Here is a 21,153-nt window from a genome sequence, read left to right as displayed (position 1 = left end):
TCCAATTAAATAAAAAAAAAAAATCTACCACAATAGGGTTTACTTTTCTATATCAGCACAGCTCTGATAGTAGGTGTAAGTGATAATTATAAACAGTTCATTAATGATGAAATAGAAGCCTTTATTATCGCCACATATACATTACAGCACAGTGGAATTCGTGTCTTTGCATATCCCGACTGTGGAGGTTGGGGTCGAAGCACAGGGGCAGCTATGATTCAGTGCCCCTGGAGCAGATAGGGTTAAGGGTCTTGCTAAATTGCCCAACAGTGGCAGTGTGGCAGTGCTGGGGCTCAAACCTTGACCTTCTAATCAACGACCAAGAGCTTTAACTACTTGAGCCACAACTGCCCCAATATAATATAATACATTCAAATCTATAATTGTTGACCAATTGCTATGGTATATGTAAATTAACACACCCTTTTTTTCTTTATGTTCCACTTTGTTCCTTTTTATTTACTTTGCCACGTGAGCTTGTAATGATTCACGTCTTGTCTCCGTCCCGTCCTGCCATTATCTGTTCCCTGATTGTGTCCTGATCTGTTCTGTGTTTCCCCTTTGAATTGTCCATGTATTTAATCCCTCATGTGTCGCATCCTTAATGTAAAGTATTAGTGTTGTAACCTCTTAGTGTTGTTTAGTTCTTTTGATATCGCCCATGCGTCTGTTTCTTGTTTTCTGTGTTTTTGTCCTAGCCTATGATAATCTGTTTGCTGATTACTTGGCGTTTGCTTGTTTTTCCCAGTTTTCAATTTAGACTGTTTCTTTAGTGTTTATTAAAACTTACTCCACCTGCACTTGCATCCACCCCGTGTTTCCACCAGTATATAACAACGTCCACCCTTATTTGGGTTATTATAAATCCATCATGTGTGTAATGCCTGCTTTATCATCTACACTTTATACTCATTCAGCACCTGTCAAATATTCCCCCAGCAATTTTATTCAGTTTCCTCATCCAGCCTAAGAATTTCTTTCTTCCTAGATACAAAGGTTAGAGGTGATCTCACACACACACACACACACACACACACACACACACACACACACACACACACACACACACAAAAACACAGAGTTTTCTTTCATTGAGTGTATCTACGCTAATACACAAGGCTTTAGCTCAGCCGCAGTGCTTATAACAGATAAATTGGGTGTAGTAATGGAGGTGGTAGTCATAGTGTTTGTCATGGTAGCCTCCTTGTGGAGTTGCATCAGATAAGAGATGGTGTTTTTTTTTAGATTATAGAACGAATTTTAAAATACTATTTTAAATATTTTAGAATATTAAAAACGCAAATCAGTATCAAAGCATAATCTTTAAGAACTTTTATAGTTCTATAGAGTTCAACGATTAGTGCTAAAATCATGATATGGAACTTGATTATATCCCAAAGGAACACACTCCCCATCTCTGTGTGTGTATGTATGTGAGTGTGTGTGTGTGTGTGTGTGTGTGTGTGTGTGTGAGTGAGAGAGAGAGAGAGAGAGAGAGAGAGATGTTCCTCAAGAATCACTAATCATTTTCCTTGTGTTTCTCCCCTCTGTTATCGACCCCATCCTGCTATTTCCTTCCTTTCCGTCTCCCTCATGTTCCACACAATATTCTTGTCCTATCTGTCTGTGTTTTTTTTAAACCCTGTCTGTGTCTTGTTCTTCTTTCTCATGCACATTCTCTAAACTGCACTCTGTGCTCCTGAGCTGCTGCGGCTGAAATGCACGAGACAGATGGTCTATTAAGCAATGAACAGAGAAAATGAGAACAGAGAAAAAACTTTGAACAATAAATAAAAAGAGAAAGTGAGGTAGTGCGGATAGGAAAAGAGGAATGAGACAGAAGAAGTACAATGGGAAAGTCCAGTCTAAGCTAAAGAACTGCTTTACTTACTGGACCCAGATGAAGTACCAGCCTGAGCACCTGACAGAAGAAAAAGAGGAGGAGGCTATTAACAGTTATTCAGGGTAGAACGAGGTGTCTGTGTGTGTGTGTGTGTGTGTGTGTGTGTGTGTCTGTTTGAAAGGGAAAGGGAGCCGGTGGGTGTGTGAAGTTTGCTGGATATGTGTGCGTGCCTGTGTGCATGTGTCCGTGCAAAGTGTGCAGGAGTGAGTGAGTGTGTATTTGTGTGTGTGCAGGTGAATTGTGCGAGAGTGAGAGAGTAAGAGTGTGTATGTGTGTTTATATGTATAGTGTGCAGGAATGAGAGTGAGAGAGTGTGTGCATATAGTCTGGACGAGTGAGAGTCAGAGTGTGTGTATGTGCGTGTAGTGTGTGGGAGTGAGGGAGAGAGAAAGTGTGTGTGTCTGTAGTGTGTGACAGTGAGATAGTGTGTGTTTGTAAGTAGTGTGCAGGAGTGTGAGAGAGAGTGTGTTTGTGTGTGTGTAGGGTGCAGGGGTGTCAGAGAGAGTGTGTGTTTGTGTGTAGTGTGCAGGAGTGCGAGAATGTGTTTGTGTGTGTAGTGTGCAGGAGTGATTGTAAATAAAATATTTACAAAAAGCTAAAATCTATAAAACTAAAAGTTATAAAAACTAAAATCAGTGCGAGTTACTGTGAGTGTGTGTTTGTATAGTGTGAAGGAGTGAGAGATAGAGTGTATTTTTGTGTGTAGTGTGCAGGAGTGAAAGAGAGAGTGTGTAGAGTGTGTGACCGTGAGATAGTGTGTGTTTGTATGTGTAGTGTGCAGGAGTAAGAGAGAGTGTATATTTGTGTGTACAGTGTGCAGGAGAGAGAGAGAGAGAGTGTGTGTGTGTGTGTAGTGTACTGATACATAAAACTGATTTCAGCGAGAATAATGTGAGTAAACTGAAATCAGTGCGAGTTACTATGAGTGTGTGTTACTCACATGTGTTAGGTGTGCCAATTGGAGTTGGCAGGTATGATCCTGCTTTCCAGATTTTGGCTTTGAAGCCTTTTTTGCAGCGCTGGCAGTCCTGGCCTGTGGTGTTGTGCTCACACATACACTGCAGTGTTCCGTCCACCAACGCACACAGTGATGCATGCAGGTTACACTTACACCTGCAGAGAAACACACAGAGAAAAATCAGACATATGCACAATACATTTTTATACCTGGAACGTTTGTTTTTATACCTGTATGTGTGTGCGTGCTTGTGTGAGCGTGTGTGTGCATGTGTGCGTGTGTGTGTGTGCTGAGCAGCCGCTTTGGGCTGCTGTCTTTACACACACGTTATTACACAGCAAGAACCTTCCTGCCAACTCTTAATGGCTCCTCTAAAACTCTCTTTTCTCTGTCTCCCACACATACACACACACACACACACACAATAACAAGGGGAATAAGGTTAAGTGTGTGTGCTGGCAGCAATGATTTAATTTGGAAACCTATAAATACATAAATATTTTTTTAAAGCTGCACTTCAATCCCACCAAAGCATGGCTGATGGAATTTAGAAATGACACGTATCTGTGTGTGTATGTGTGTGTGTGCACGTACGGTATGTGTGTGTTTGAGAGTTAGAGAGAGAGAGAGCTCAGGTGTGCAGCTGCCAATTGGTTATACTGTGGAAAAAAAGGCTCCATGTAAGACCAAGTAGGCCTGTTTTAAATGACACTTTTCCACATGAGCAGTCGTGTGTGTGTGTGTGTGTGTGTGTGTGTGTGTGTATGTGTGTGTGTGTGTGTGTGTGTGTGTGTGTGTGTGTGTGTGTGTGTGTGTGTGTGTGAGTGTGTGTGTGTGTGTGTGTGTGTGTGTGTGTGGGGTTGTTGGTGTGTGTGTGTTTGTGTGTGTGTGTGTGTGTGTGTGTGTGTGTGTGTGTGTGTGTTTGTGTGTGTGTACTGCTCCCCTACATTCTGGTTTGTTCTGCAAAATTGACCACACATCTATCAGCATCAAATATTCACAGTGTAGTCCTGCACCTCTGACCAGCGATCATCCTTCTCTTTCCCTCTGTCTGTTTGTCTGTCTATAGAATTGTCATAAACTCAAAACTGCTTTTCCCATAAAGGGCCCTTATTTATAGATGTGATTATATTTCAGAATATTTTTGAACCAGAATCCAGTGTTATATGATCTTTGCTCTAATTTGTCTCTATATCTGTGTTCTAATAATAGCTTCTGTCTGTGTGAAATGCTGGAGTGCTCTATGTTGGTCACTCTGTAGGGGACTCTGTAGGGCACTTCTCCTGAGGGCAGTGCCAGGCTCCTGCTGATATTAGAACATGAGCTTCATTGGGCATAGAGGGCAGTTGGGTCAGCAAAACCAGCCCTGACCATCTGGCACACACACACACACACACACACACACACACACACACACACACACACACACACATTATTGTCATCTCTTTAACCTTTCACTAACATACACACAATTCTTATTAACCCCTCGCAAAGATATATACAAAGTTGTGCATACATTAAAACACATTAATATTATATTCTTAACCCCTCACTAAGACACACACATCCTCTCACTGACCTGCACACTAGGCATGGAGAAACATAATCCATTCTCAGGTGCAACTCAGTTCTCTCTTGGGTGAAGTCAGCAACACTACAGGGAGTGCAGAATTATTAGGCAAATGAGTATTTTGACCACATCATCCTCTTTATGCATGTTGTCTTACTCCAAGCTGTATAGGCTCGAAAGCCTACAACCAATTAAGCATATTAGGTGATGTGCATCTCTGTAATGAGAAGGGGTGTGGTCTAATGACATCTACACCCTATATCAGGTGTGCATAATTATTAGGCAACTTCCTTTCCTTTGGCAAAATGGGTCAAAAGAAGGACTTGACAGGCTCCGAAAAGTCAAAAATAGTGAGATATCTTGCAGAGGGATGCAGCACTCTTAAAATTGCCAAGCTTCTGAAGTGTGATCATCGAACAATCAAGCGTTTCATTCAAAATAGTCAACAGGGTCGCAAGAAGCGTGTGGAAAAACCAAGGCGCAAAATAACTGCCCATGAACTGAAAAAAGTCAAGCGTGCAGCTGCCAAGATGCCACTTGCCACCAGTTTTGCCATATTTCAGAGCTGCAACATCACTGGAGTGCCCAAAAGCACAAGGTGTGCAATACTCAGAGACATGGCCAAGGTAAGAAAGGCTGAAAAACGACCACCACTGAACAAGACACACAAGCTGAAACGTCAAGACTGGGCCAAGAAATATCTGAAGACTGATTTTTCTAAGGTTTTATGGACTGATGAAATGAGAGTGAGTCTTGATGGGCCAGATGGATGGGCTCGTGGCTGGATCGGTAAAGGGCAGAGAGCTCCAGTCCGACTGAGACGCCAGCAAGGTGGAGGTGGAGTACTGGTTTGGGCTGGTATCATCAAAGATGAGCTTGTGGGGCCTTTTCGGGTTGAGGATGGGGTCAAGCTCAACTCCCAGTCTTACTGCCAGTTTCTGGAAGACACCTTCTTCAAGCAGTGGTACAGGAAGAAGTCTGCATCCTTCAAGAAAAACATGATTTTCATGCAGGACAATGCTCCATCACACGCGTCCAAGTACTCCACAGCGTGGCTGGCAAGAAAGGGTCTAAAAGAAGAAAAACTAATGACATGGCCTCCTTGTTCACCTGATCTGAACCCCATAGAGAACCTGTGGTCCATCATCAAATGTGAGATTTACAAGGAGGGAAAACAGTACACCTCTCTGAAGAGTGTCTGGGAGGCTGTGGTTGCTGCTGCACGCAATGTTGACGGTGAACAGATCAAAACACTGACAGAATCCATGGATGGCAGGCTTTTGAGTGTCCTTGCAAAGAAAGGTGGCTATATTGGTCACTGATTTGTTTTTGTTTTGTTTTTGAATGTCAGAAATGTATATTAGTGAATGTTGAGATGTAATATTGGTTTCACTGGTGAAAATAAATAATTGAAATGGGTATATATTTGTTTTTTGTTAAGTTGCCTAATAATTATGCACAGTAATAGTCACCTGCACACACAGATATCCTCCTAAAATAGCTAAAACTACAAACAAACTAAAAACTACTTCCAAAAATATTCAGCTTTGCTATTAATGAGTTTTTTGGGTTCATTGAGAACATGGTTGTTGTTCAATAATAAAATTAATCCTCAAAAATACAACTTCCCTAATAATTCTGCACTCCCTGTAGATAAAATGTCATAATGGGCGTTTTAATCACGGGATGTGTTTTTATAAGCTTAAGTTGAAGCACATAAATGGCTGCCATACATAAACATTTCTTCCCACAAAAACAATTCCAAATAGCTCCCTAATCATTACATGTGCTGACTACATGGGGTATACTGTATGTGACCTCAATAATGGCCGTTCCAAATGAACTTATTGTGTTTAATTACTGAAGTGGAATTTTTCATTCAATTAGTACATTGGCACATTCAAAACATGTCAAAATAAAATATACCATAATGGCATGACAAATGAGATTCACTGATGCAGAGCTTGTTTTGTACTACAAGTAAAACAAGGATTCTTAGGGTTTTTATGAATTATTACAAAGCTGGCCCAAGAGTGTTTATTTCAGCCTTGTGGCTCATACAGCATTTTCTTTAATAGTCAAAGCTTAGTTCTGAACAAAGGGCTGAATGTCTGCTTTGAACACAATATTCTCAGCAAAGGTCTGGCTGCAGGGCCAAGGCCGCTTTAATACACTCACTCACTCACTCACTCACTCATACCTCCCACTCATTCAGCCCCTACTCACTCACCCTCTCACCCTCTCTCACCCTCCATCACTCACCCTCTTACCCTCCCACACTCTTTCACCCCCAACTCGCTCACCCTTACTTGCTCACTCTCTTTTACTGGGAACACTACGCATGCAGGTCATGTACAAGCAATCACTATGAGCATCCCCTTACTTTTTGAAATTTTCGGAAACTCCCAACAAATAGTAACCTAAGGTCCAAATTGAACCTGGGCGCTGGAGCTGGGAGTCAACAAAATGATCTGCTGCAACTCCGTGCCCTAATACTCATCAGTGGAACTCTCTGCCGGATCCACAGAGTGAAATAAGCAGAAAACGTAGTAATGAGCAGGAAAACTCAGCTTCTGAAAGAATTCTCCGTGAACATTTAGATGAAATTCAGGTGAACAGCAGACCATAGCTCTAACCTTCACAAAATTTTTAATAATTAGCTTTATATTGTCTATAAAATAAAAGCATTTTCTATATGTATATCTTGCTTTTGTCTGTCGGTGTTTCTGCTATTTATTTATGCTATTTAGGCAATTATTTATCATTAAGACAAAAAAAAGACAACTGGAAGCTAATCCTAATTTCACTCTTTGCCTGGTATTTCTCTCTCACTCACCCCTTCTTCCCTCCCACCCTCTCTCACACCTTGCATTTATCACTGCACTGATGATCTGACCAATTCACACACACACACACACACACACCCTCTTACTCCAACACATACATTCTTTCACTCAAGTTCTCTCTCTCTCTGCTTGTAGAGGTGACAGATTGCATGTGGTGTAGAGTAATATACACTGGAGTTTGCTATAGAAGAAGAGTGGTTTCATTGCTCAACATCCTACTCCAGATACAGTCAGCTCTCCTAGGAAGGCTTTCCACTGGATTTTGGATCATGGCAGTGGGAATTTTATTCAGCTAAAAGAGCATTCATGAAGTCAGACACTGATGTCAGGAGAGAGAACCCAATGGTGTTCAGTGGGCTGGAGGTCAGGGCTCTGGTGCAGTTCTTCCATATCAAGCTCAGCAGTCAATGTCTCTATAAAGCATCGTTTGTGAACAGGGGCACAGTGTATGGATGGCATGGTTAGATACAGAAGTACACATACATGTACCATATAAGGTAAATGTATTACCAGTTTTCTTAATATTAGATTTTTATATTTATTTGGAACGTTTTGTAGCACATCAGTCCACCACTGAGCTGCGGTAACACCTTCAGGACCATGGAGAGCACCTGTATAGTAGCTGCAGACCTCTTGGAAACACTAGCTGAAAGCACCAGGTCTGGTATCTCTCTGACTGGCAGAAAGCACCATGTCCACTTCATTAACTGTTACTAGAGAGACTACATGACAAAATGACCAGAGTTCATCTTAAAGAGAAATAATCTAAAAGAAAATAAAAAAGCAAATAATTTACAGACTGACTAAATATAACGCTTTCTGCTACTTGGTTGGAACTGGAACTTGTATGAAGACAAATAATGTTTAAAGGATTTGTCCATCTGATGCCTTAAGCTTTACTTTACATCCGATGTTTACAAACAGCATTCTGCTTGATGCAGATGGACTACAGCAGCAGAAGACAACGGGTTCTGCTCTATTCAGCCAAGAACAAGCATCTGAGGCGTATGATGAAGGTGTGTGTGTGTGTGTGTGTGTTCATCCATTCTCTTTAATTGGACATGACTGCATTTGTGTACCCTGTTTCTAAATATATTTTGCTTGAAAAAGGGGCATCGATTTCCCGTTCCCAGCAACTAAAGATTTAACATTTATAGACACATATAACTCCTCTCTCTCTCTCTCTCTCTCTCTCTCTCTCTCTCGCTCACTCTCTCTCTAACACACACACACAGAGTGAAATCCTAACTCCATATGCCTAGCTATAAATCATATATTCATTACATCATATATCAAACGATCATATATCAATCCAAGTGGATCAAACATCATTAGAACTTCCTGTTCTGTTACTCAAGAAGAAGTAAAGGTTTCATATTCCATCCTCTTTCATCTTCTCTGCTTTCCAATTATATAAGCTTTATATTCATTATATGTTCTCTTTTTGGATTCTTTTTTATTTACAAAATATTTTTGTGTTTATTTGCCCATACAAATAGCAATTTGTGTATACAATGGACAATTGTGTGTGTGTGTGTATGTGTGTGTGTGTGTGTGTGTGTGAATTTGCCTGCTAGACTCCCTGCAGCCCTGCCTACAGTCTGTAACCATAATCCGTAGAGGATTACAGAGTACAGAGGTCAGTCACTGAGCATGCTCAGGAGTTCAGCTGCTTTTATAGACAGCCTTCAAACACTCACTGACCTGGATTTACTAAACCCCCACACACACGAGCACACACACAGATTAAATAAATACTGTATATGGTTAAAAAGAACATATAAATGATTCCATACTGCACAAACATGACTCTGACATTGTGTTACATCTTTTATGTTTTCATTTATTTATTTATTTATTTTGTTTGTGTGCATTTCAATTTACAGTATATGTTTCATCTTGTTTGCATCCATCCATCCATCCATCCCTCCATCCTTTAACCATTCAGGTACCAGAGATTTTTCTTATTCTCTTCATTTTTTCTGTGTGTGTTAGATATTTGTATGTTTGATGTTTCCTGCTTTATTATTTTCTGTTTTAATCCCTTTGCCTGCTCAATGCTCTGCTCAGTGCTCTGTGCAGTGTTGTATCTGTGTGGATCCATGACTCAGCTTACAAAGCGGTGTTGACTGCTGTCACTGTGGCTATACAGGCTGTATGGGACACACCTGTGCAGGCCTTCAGTAAGACTATAAGCAGCCACGTTACTGAAATTAGATCTCAAAAACCCAAATAGATCCCATATCTGTTCATCTATCCATCCATCCTGTAGAGAGCCTTTTATATGACATCTAATATCCAATCTTTACTTTATTACAAACACCAGCAAACTTCATTAATCTGTCTGTCCTTCCATCCATCCATCCATCCATCACCCTCTCTCAGATTAATTTGATGGTTGCAAATTACCAAATAAATCACACCCCCACACGTGGAAACATGTTACCGTTAATAGAATTTGGGACATATGTGTGGATTTATGCCTTTTTAGTTGGTTTCTCTGTTGAATTGAGGTTCCAGTCTATTACAGCTCCCATTTAGTGCCTCCTAGTGGACATGGATTTTAAATCTGCATTGAAACTCACCTTAGAACATTTAGACAGAAAGCCTTGTTAGATACAGTGTTCTATATATGTCAATAACAATGGATAAATTAAACCCTTGATGGGTATAGGTAAGTGTAATTGTGTATGTGTTTGTGTGTGTGTGTATATGTGTGTGTGTCTGCATTTTGTGATGAGTTGGACATGGTGCTGCAGCCCAGTGAATAATTTACACACACTGCAGCAAAAAGGCTTGTTCATCTAAGGAGTATGTTTTGCGTGTGTGTGTGTGTGTGTGTGTGTGTGTGTGTGTGTGTGTGTGTGTGCGTGAACTGTAAAGCAAGTAGTTCAGAAATGTCAAGCAGGAACAAGGCCTCTGAATTGGATACATACAAATTAGAAGGAAAAATACAAGCGACCCTCACACCTCTCTCTCTCACACACACGCACACACACACACACACACACACACACATACACACACACAGACACACACACACCACTCATTGTACTTCTCTCATTTCACATCTTATTCCAATATGAAATACTTAACCAGCCTGTTTAGCACCATCAACCATGCCACATTCACTGAGATCCAATTTTTTATCTGCATGATTTCCTGCAGCTTGATTGGATTCTAATTAATTCTAACTATTAACTATTCTAACTAATTGGATAACTTTGTATTCAGGTCTTCCTAATAAAGTTGTCAGTGAGTTTACATAGTGTATACTTGTCTACCATCTGGCATTACTGACATACTGCCTCATCAGTTTTACAGAAATGACACAGTCCATCTTTCTAACACACCCTTTTTTTAGTAATAATGATAATCCTTTCCTCTTTTTGCTCCGATTACCGTGAAGGGAAAATATAAGTGTGAAGGAAATCACTATTTAAAAGCAAAACTGTCTTACATGAGAGATCTGATGAGGGATACATCCTCAGAGCTACTCAGAAACAAAGACGGTGAGAAAGAAAAGAAAGCAAATGAGATTAAATTCCGCTGACTTTGACTTTGTGAGAGGGAATAATCACTGATTATCAAATCAGCCGCTGCCAGAGCAGCATAAATCAACCCGTCCATGCTGACACATCTTCTCTTCTTCTCTTTCTCTCCCTCTGTCGTTTGTACCTGCATCACTCACTCCGAGAACAGGGAACGTGGTTCAGGCCCATGAATATCCCACTTACACAAATTTTATTCAGATTGCCATCAGCTGCTATATTCCGAAAAGGAGCAAGAGGAGACAAGCAAAAAGACAAGTACAAATATGTTTTTTTTTTTTTGTTTTTTTTTTTTGTTATTTTTGTGCAAAACTCGCATGTTTCTTCCTGACACTTTATTTTTGTTTATTTATTTTGTAGAAAATAGGCAGAGAACAGAAGTAAAACAAGATAAGAGCTATTTTTAGGGGTTCTTAAGGGTAAGGAATTGTTAGTAGAGGAATTGCTTTGGATGCTCCACTGCCAGTGGAGTAAAGACTTCCGTTGTTATTTTCATAGTTCACTGTAATCTGGGCTGATTACAAGCTGCTATGGCATGCAGCTATAAAATTATGCAAATCCGACAATGTAATAACTTTTAATCTCAGTCACAAAGTTGCTTGTACACATGCAATGAGTAAATTACATATTTGCTCACAGTCAGTATTGTTTTGACATTTTTAATTGAAACCTTATAAAAATTTACAAGAGGTAAGTTCGTAACTCTATATGAGGTGATTTCAGGTTATTTTGCTGCACAGTTGCATTTCATGAGTGCTCTAGTAGCTCCCTAAGAGTCCATAAGATTCTGTCTCTAATCATGCCATATTAGAAATTCTCCTTGTTTAACAGATTCACTCTTTTGAGCTGGAAATTTTTACAGACCAACTCAGTACTCCGGCGTGTTCACGTCAACCATGTGAATGAGGAAATAAATGTGATTTCAGTGGCATGTTTGTTGGTACCAGGCAGGCTGGTTTTGATTTCTGTAACTGCTCATGTCCTGAGATTTTTACAACAACAATCTCTAGAGTTTGAATGGAAATGGCTTATTAATGAGAGACAGTCAACAGAGAACCGCCAGACTGGTTCAAGTTGACAGAAAGGCTACAGTTACTCAGATAACCACTACTGTATGTACAATAGTGGTGAGCAGAAAAGCATCTCAGAATGCACATGTCGAACCTAGGGAGACAACAGCACAATATCATGACTGGTTTCATTTCTTTCAGCTAAGAACAGAAAGCTGAGGCTGCAGTGGGCACAGACTCACCAAAGACTGAAAAAACATAGCCTGGTCTGATGAGTCTGGATTTCTGTTGAGGCACACGGGTGGCAGAATTTGGCACAAACAGAACGAATCAATGGATCCAAACTGCCTTTTGTCAGTAGACAATTTGAATATTGCTGCTGACCGTGTTGATAGGTGGAACATGTCAAGGTAACATCCACATGAATGCCAGGACCCAAGGCTTCTTAGGAGAACTTTACCCAGAGCATCACATTGCCTTCAACGGCTTACTTTCAGTGGTGGACAGGGGTCAGAATGGTAGGTACTAATCACTGCATACCAGGAACACCTCACAGGACCCGCTGATTTAGAGATCCTCTGATCCAGTCATCTAACATCACAATTTGGCCTTAACATCAAACGTTTCTCAGAAACCTTACACTTGCACATTTTTGCTACTTCTCATTAACTTTGAGAACTGACTGTTCCCTTACTGCCTAATATACCCCCCAACCCCCTCCCCCACCACGACAGGTGCCATTGTTATGAGATAATCACTGTAATTCACTTCACCTGTCAGTGCTTTTAATGTAATGACTGATTGGTGTATGTTCACTGGCTGTGTTGTGTTATTATGATGAATTACTTTGTGCAAAACTAGCTACGTTCAGTTAACGCTTTCTCGTAGCTAACTGCAATGTTAACTGCTGGATTGATCAGAGCACAATACAACATAAAATGTTCCTCATTGACCTCCCAAAGTATCATATGCTTTAAGATTCATAGACACTCTGAGAAGAACCGGCTGTAAAGAAAATTCATTTTCCATCTGATTGATTTATTTATGTATAATTAGGCACTTTGCTTCAGGAATCAGTCACAGAGTCATTAAGTATTATTAATTCTAAAGAAGAGTTCCTGAGAAGTGATAAAGAAAACAAGGTCTATATTGTGAGGCTGTAGATATATCTGTCCCATAGAATGATGTTCATCCTACTCTCTCTCTCTCTCTCTCTCTCTCTCTCTCTCTTTCCCACCTCTCTCTTTCTCTCCCCCACTCTCTCTCTCTCTCTCATCACACAACCCCCCCTTCTTAGTTAATCTGCTTAGCGTGGCTGTATTTGCTGAGCTCGACTGATTGTCCAGGTCTCCTCTACAGCCCAGCCCCAAGAGAGACAGTATAGTGAAGATGAAAGAGGAATGGAGAGTGAGAAGGAAGATAAGAGAGATATATTTCATTCAAGTATCACTTGAGACTTTTGGTTTCATTTTTTTTTTTTTACAGCTACTCACACACACTGAGCGTTACACTAAAGCACTACTCCAGCTCTGAGAAAAACTTTCAACTACATACAGACTAGAAGAGGACCTTTTTAATGGGGCATTGCAGGAAATCTCTCTACATGCACGCACACACACACTCACACACACACAGAATCCCGCTGTGATCAAGAGCGGACAGCTCTCTCCCTTTCAACTGTCATATCTACCGGCCTGGAAAAATTCATCGATTCACAACTCATAGATTGGATTTCTCTGTGTGTGTATGTGTGTGTATGTGTGCGTGTGTGTGTTTGTGTATGTGTGTGTATTTGTTTTCAGTGTGTGTGATTGTGCTTTGAAACACACACACACACACTCAGTCCATACCTGTGCAACATCTCACCTCAAGGCAGCTTTTTCACACCTTCCCACTGTGTGTTTCCCACCTGCCACTACTACATATCACTGAAGTATTAAACCTGACAAAGATCCATTTTAGCTGTTTGAAAAAATCTTGTGGATAGGATATTTGCTTAATTTACCTTTTCAAAGCATTTGATACCTGGTGGTAAAACATATTCCCTTCTAGCACATTGTGTTAATACATTTACAGCATGTGGCAGATGCTGTTATCCAGAGTAACTTACAAGGGCCTTGCTCAAGGGCCCAGTAGTGACACTGAGATTTGACCTCACAACCTTTTGATTGGTAGTCCATCTTAACCACTGAGTTATTACTGCCCATAATTGTTTCCCTTAATATCATATGTTTTATTTATATATATATATATATATATATATATATACTGTATATATATATGGCACTGGAATACATGGAATAGTTCTACTTTGCTAAGGGAATAAGAGGTCTGTTTTTGTGTACCTCATTAGTACAATATTGGAATATTGGACATTTGCACTATGAGAAGGAATTCTGACAGGAGGTATGCAATAACTCAAAGTAACTATTCTTTACAACTATGGTGAGCAGAAAAGCAGAAACAGTCATTCAATTAGCTTCTTAGTTGATTCATTTAACTAACAAACTACCTCACTATAAATTAGAACACATTCGCTAGCAGTTTTTTTGCCTAGTTAGTTTCCAGGCAAGTAAAACATAAGACTAGGCAGCACATTGAACCCATTAAGTTGGGCTATTAACTAATACATTACATAAACAATTATTATGTAACTGCTCTGCTATAATTTCTACTATGGAAAGCTTAATCACATAAGAAAATTTGAGTGGTGTGTGTGTGTGTGTGTGTGGTGCATAATATTATTGCTGCATTGCTACACCCAGACACACACAGGCATATGTAGGTCAACTCTCAGATGGCAGACTGTTTTGTGATGTCATTAAAACTGGTCATTTCATTCACTAACTGTGCTGGATCAAGAGTGTGTGTGGATTTCAATATGTGAAGACTTGCTTAGGAACAAATAAGATATTTTTAAACGCACAGTGTACTAAATTGTTTATGTGTCTGTGACTGTTTTGCATCATTCATCAAAGGAAGTTATAGCATCAGCATCTGAGGAAAAAAATTATAGAAATATACTGTACACATTTCTAGATTGCAGTCAACCATGAAAAGTGTGTGTGTGTGTGTGTGTGTGTGTGTGTGTGTGTGTGTGTGTGTGTGTGTGTGTGTGTGTGTATAAACTCAAGTGAAATGAGCTGCATCCTGATACTGAGATATAAAGTGTCTGTAAGCCTGAGAATGACAATAAATCATGCAGGGGGAACTTGTTCTATATTCATAGATTTGACGCAGACTCTAAAATAAATGTTATCTCTATTAGAGACAGATGAAAACACACACACACACACACACACACCACTCAATAAAATCCTCCCATCCAGCCTTAATAATAATACTACTTTTTTCTGCATGTTATTAGGTAAACCCGCTGAATGTTTTGGCCTGTCATATAATACAATATAAAGATATTTGTGATTCAGAATTTTCATTTATCCACATATTGCTTATCCCACACAGGATTGTGGGGAATCTGAAGCCTATCCGGGCACAAGGCGGGACACACCCATCGCAGGACACAACTGCAAATACACTTAGGCTCAATTTAGAGATCTGCCTACAACATGTCTTTGGACTGGAGGACGAAACCTTAGAAGCATGGGAAGAACATGCGAACTTCACACAAAGAGGGTGGAAGCAGGAATCATACTGTACCATCAACCCTGAAGGTGTGAATCAAACATTCTAACCACTAATTTTCAAACAATTAATCCAACATCCAGTGGTGTTATTGCTCTATAGAATTCACACAGAATGGTGCAGGAAAACAAATCTCACCCAGTAAGCAGCAGTTCCTCAAGTAGGAAAACTTTAGAAACACACCTGAGTGAGGTCAGAGGAAAAGAGGCAAATGGTCTGAGCTGACAGAAAGGCTGTGGTAAGACAACTACTCTTTACAACTGCGTCGAGCTGAAAAGCATCTCAGAATGCACAACTTTTTTTTTTTTTAACATGTGAAACCAAACCTAGGAATCTACAGCTACAGTGGGTACAAACTGACCAAAACTGAATCGTTGAACACTGGCCTTAAAAAATGAATAACCGAGTGGTATCAAAATTTTCCAAATTTTATATTTGTATATTGGCCACGTTATTCTTTTACTTTTATACCGATATCTGTATATTAACATGTATAACTTCTGTTTTTCTGTAACTAGACAGATTAGGGTAGATTAGTACAAACTAAGATAATAACAGGAAAAGCCTAGGGCAGCCTAGTCAGTATGAGAAGAAATCTGTAACTGATCCATTCACACTTAGACTTTTGTGTGATTTTGTCTGTAGCCTGTCATCATATTCAATCATACAGGCCCGAAATCTAGACATCCATATTGTATCTTTTTGTGTTAGTACTTAATCACAGGTGTCAAATCAAAGCTTGTGGGCTGAAAAAACCAGCCCGCTGCCTTATTTCACACATCCTGTGAAAACTTATGGAAAATAATATTGAAAGAGCCTGGGGATGTACTGCTACAGCAACTGTACAGCACGTTCACATCAGAACAGTATTAGCATGATACAATGATCCAAAATTCATAATGCACCATCATTTACTTCGGTGAGAGAACAAAGACAGTTACAGATATATCCAGGATTGAGGACATGCTCATTGCTGGCAGAGAACCAAAATACTGTTTAAATTATATGAGGTGTAATAAACATTTAAACTTTAATCAAGGCCACTTTTGCTTCTTTGAAAAAATTACTAAAGGCTTACTCTTGACCTTGAATCAGGAGAGGCTACTGGGGTTTAAAAAATGCTCCTGATAACCATGCTGTATTTCAAGGGCTAATACGCTAACACACTAATGTACAGAGCTACAGTAATACACACAGAGCGAAGACACACTGCTTTGTTTAAGAAGCCATGCCTGGGTTAAATGCATCAGCGTAGTAACTGTGACGGTCACAATAAGTACAGGGGAGGATTTAAACCATGTTTGAGCTACAGACAGCGGTGTGACTTTTGCAGCACAATTAGTTTACAGCGACTGTGTGCTTCACAGATGCTCAGCAGAATATGGTGCATGCACTGGCGAACTTCTCTGCCGTAATGCAAAAAGGTTTGGAGTGTCTGAACCTTTGGGATCGTTTTTTGAGAACATGTTTTGTTTCTGGACGTTTTGACGGAATGCTTGGCTAGAGGGCTAATGATTAATGATATTTCTAATGTTGTTATATTTGCATTACATTCTAGCTGCAGAGACATTTTCTACTTTGGACATTCTGTGATAAACCAGCTTAAATCTCAATTCTAAACGTCAAATGTTTTAATCTTTATGGTGTCCTACAATGTTTCCATAGCGTCCACATTCACTGAACTTAGAAATACAGTTGTGTTCAAAATTATTCAACCCCCAATGCTGTAAATGGTTTTAGGGAATTTAGTGTACATTTGTAATTGTATTCAGAATGAAATCCTACAAGGACTTCTTAAAGAACCATATGCAACTAAAATGACATCAATTAGTTTTGTAATACAGTAGTAAATGTTTCTTTTGTGAATTCTTCATTGACATAATTATTCAACCCCTTAAAGACTACCACTCTGAAGAACAGAGGTTCAATGAAGTGTTTTCAATCAGGTATTGAAAACACCTGTGGATATCAGGGAGCAGCAATAAAGCCTAATAAGCACCAATTAGGTAGCTTTAAAATGACTGTGATACTCAGCTCCTTCTAGACATTTACTGGTGTGGTTACAAACATGGTGAGGTCAAGAGAATGGTCCAGGAAGACAAGAGAACAGGTGATTACTCTTCACAGGAAGGGCAATGGCTATAAGAAGATTGCAAAGATGTTAAACATACCAAGAGACACCATAGGAAGCATCATTCGCAAATTCAAGGCAAAGGGCACTGTTGAAACGCTACCTGGTCGTGGCAGAAAGAAGATGCTGACTTCGACTGCTGTGCGCTACCTGAAGCGTAGAGTGGAGAAAAGTCCCCGTGTGACTGCTGAGGAACTGAGAAAAGATTTGTCAGATGTGGGTGCTGAAGTTTCTGCTCAGACAATACGGCGCACCCTGCGTAATGAAGGCCTCCATGCCAGAACTCCCAGGCGCACCCCCTTGCTGTCCCCAAAGAATAAGAAGAGTCGACTGCAGTATGCCAAAAGTCATGTGGACAAACCACAGAAGTTTTGGGATAGTGTTCTGTGGACTGATGAAACAAAATTAGAACTGTTTGGGCCCATGGATCAACGCTATGTTTGGAGGAGGAAGAACAAGAAAAGAACACCTTGCCTACTGTGAAGCATGGCGGGGGGTCAATCATGCTTTGGGGCTGTTTTGCTTCTGCAGGTACTGGGAAGCTTCAGCGTGTGCAAGGTACCATGAATTCTCTTCAGTACCAGAAGATATTGGATGACAATGTGATGCAGTCCGTCACAAACCTGAGGCTTGGAAGACGTTGGACCTTTCAACAGGACAATGATCCCAAGCATACCTCCAAGTCCACTAGAGCATGGTTGCAGATTAAAGGCTGGAACATTTTGAAGTGGCCATCGCAGTCACCAGACTTAAATCCGATTGAGAACCTCTGGTGGGACTTAAAGAAAGCAGTTGCAGTGCGCAAGCCTAAGAATGTGACTGAACTGGAGGCTTTTGCCCATGATGAATGGGCGAAAATACCCGTAGATCGCTGCAAGACACTTGTGTCAAGCTATGCTTCACGTTTAAAAGCTGTTATAACTGTAAAAGGATGTTGTACTAAGTACTAAGATTGAATGTCACTTGGGGGTTGAATAAAACTGATAATGATGTGAGCTCAGAAAAGACATTTGTGGTTATTTCATTATAAATGTTATGTTATATTTGTCTGACCTACATGTGCCTCTTTGATTTAATTGTAAGCAGGATGACTGAATGATCATAATCAATGTCAAACCGACCAAAACAATCAATTTCAGTGGGGGTTGAATAATTTTGAACACAACTGTAGACAGGAGTCTGCTTAATGATCAATTAAACACCAAAATCTATAAACCTGATTCAAATAAAGTGAAAGAAAAAAGATCTAAATCTCCAAACAAAAACTGCTGTCACATTTTTTCAGAATTAGTGGATAGGATGATTTACGAAGGTCTCTGCAGTGGACCATCAAAATCAGCTGTTGCCCAGAAAAATGCAGCAGTGTGACACATTGTGTTTGTTTTTAAAGAAAACCTTTGTCACTGGTGAAAGTTTTTATTTTGGATTATGCTCCATATTTTATATTATAACTTGATTAATCGGTATAATAAATGTTATATGGTCAATCGCTATACATCCTATGTTCTGCTTTAAGAGCTTGTATTATTGTACACCAAACAAGCAAAAAAAAAACAATGAAGTTTCTAAACCTGAGCAGCGACTGGTGCGTAAATCAACTAAGAACCACTAAAAAGCAAATACCGCCATTTAATGCAGCTTTTCTGTAATAATAAGCCATTTTGAATTCATTAATTTTTGAAGAACAATTTTATATTATTAATGAAACCTATGAGAATCTCTAGTATATAGTGACTATTAATAACATCTTTAAGAATTTATTTATTTATTTATTTATTTATTTATTTATTTATTTATACATGACTTATTTATTTATAACCATTCAAAGGCAGTCAAAACTGCTAACGTTGAGTTGGACCTTGTATAAGATTCTACATTTGTTTGTCATTTGTTTTGCGTTAGTAAATCTTTTTTTTATTAGTAATTTTTTGAGTATCAGCGGCTAAGAGACCTTGTGACAGAATGAATCTTACCTGGCTGGCACCTCAATGTTGGAGATAGCGTAGAAGTACTTCAGCAAGTTGTCCCTCTGTACGTATGTTCCTCCAAGCGCTGGCTTGAGCAGACGCAGACGTAGGTCGGTGAAGGTAAAGAAGTCGCGCAGGCCCTTGTTGCTCTCAAAACGAGCTCGTAGACTGTCCATGTCATGTAGCCGATGTCCGGCAAAGATGACAAAGCGGGTCCGTCCTTCAAAACGCACCACCTTATCATCTTTGGCACCCACCCAGCGTGAATAGAGTTCGGTACAGATAACGCGTGTTGCATTGGATGCTGTGAGGTCACGTGCTCGATGTGGCATCATTCCGAACACCTCCAGGCAGTCATCAGCATAGAACTGGTAAGGCTGCCACGTTTGCCCGAAGTCCAGGGACTTCTCCAGGGCCATGGCCGTAGGTCGACCGTACTCAAAGGTAATTTCAATGTCATCAGTCAGCTCCAGGCTCTTGTTCCATGACAGTGTGATGTTGGCCAGCAACAGCTCAGGGTAGCGCCGCCACGTCTGAGTCTGCCAATATGTGACGAGACCACCGCGCTCACGGTCCTGCATTAACTGGGGTGGGTGTGCCAGGTCTGGGTTGGATGCGTCACACTCATCACTGCACAGGTATGGATTCTCCTGAAGAAAAGAGAAAACAGAGATAAAGATAGTTAAAGATAGTTATAGTTATTAATAACATTATTGTCAACAATACTGTGCCTGAGTGCCTAAGGTTATCTAATGAACACCTCAGAGACAACTGCATCTTTATTTCTGAAGCAGTCGATGCTGAAATAATCATGAGAATAAAGATATTAGGCAATTATCATGATACACTGTCGCTATGACTCATTATACACAGAAAGTACTGTCTGGCTTTTTGCACTTTTAACACTAGTTGTTCTGGGCTATTCTGCCTCTTGGGCTTCATGCGACTTCATGTTCAGAGGTTGTGCTTCTTCCTTTCATTATAAGGGACAAGTATAACTCATTAGGGAGGACATGGCCTTTTTAAGCAGAAGTCTCTGGCCAGGTGGGAGAAGGAAGACATGTCTGAAGACTGGATTTAAGCTGATCGGCTCTAACGTAAAGGTTGGGGATATATTAGATTAATGTCACCAATATCACCTGCACAGGTTTCTGATTAATAGTGTGTGTGTATGTATGTGTGTGTGCGCGTATGTGTTTTTTTGACTGTTTAGATCTTATAAATTTGAAGATTTACATGTAAAAAGTGGTCTGTTCCTGTACAAATGGTTGATGTTTAGTCAAGCTGAGACATAGAAAGCTTTATTGTCTCATTTAACTTCGGTAGCCCAATTATTGCTTGTGGAATGAACAATACTAAGAATAACAATAATCTGGTATTTTTATTTAATTTAATTTTTCTGTTCTGGCCAACCTGCATTATGAGATACCATTGGACTGGCTTATTGGCACAGCATGAACTCATGAGTACACATGTGGCAGAGCTTACACAATGTTAGAAATACTTTACTTATAATTAAATACCATCTCGACATGTAATGCATTTCTGAGCTTAAGTGCTAGGGCACTTTAT

General features: G+C 40.0%; 1 protein-coding gene across 1 annotated transcript in view; it reads right to left on the bottom strand.

Moving 5' to 3' along the window:
* ntng2b (netrin g2b) overlaps window positions 1-21,153 on the bottom strand; it is a 65,259-nt gene that overhangs the window by 23,782 nt on the left and 20,324 nt on the right. Inside the window, exons 3-5 of the mRNA XM_060891458.1 lie at window positions 19,588-20,231; window positions 2,844-3,016; window positions 1,892-1,921 (exon numbers count right to left, since the gene is read on the bottom strand). Coding sequence (XP_060747441.1) covers window positions 1,892-1,921; window positions 2,844-3,016; window positions 19,588-20,231 — 847 coding nt within the window. The remainder of the gene's footprint in view (window positions 1-1,891; window positions 1,922-2,843; window positions 3,017-19,587; window positions 20,232-21,153) is intronic.

Source organism: Tachysurus vachellii, chromosome 17 (genome assembly GCF_030014155.1).
Source record: "Tachysurus vachellii isolate PV-2020 chromosome 17, HZAU_Pvac_v1, whole genome shotgun sequence".
Lineage (NCBI taxonomy): Eukaryota > Metazoa > Chordata > Actinopteri > Siluriformes > Bagridae > Tachysurus > Tachysurus vachellii.
Note: the sequence above shows the minus strand (reverse complement) of the source record. Positions and strands in the feature narration are given on the sequence as shown.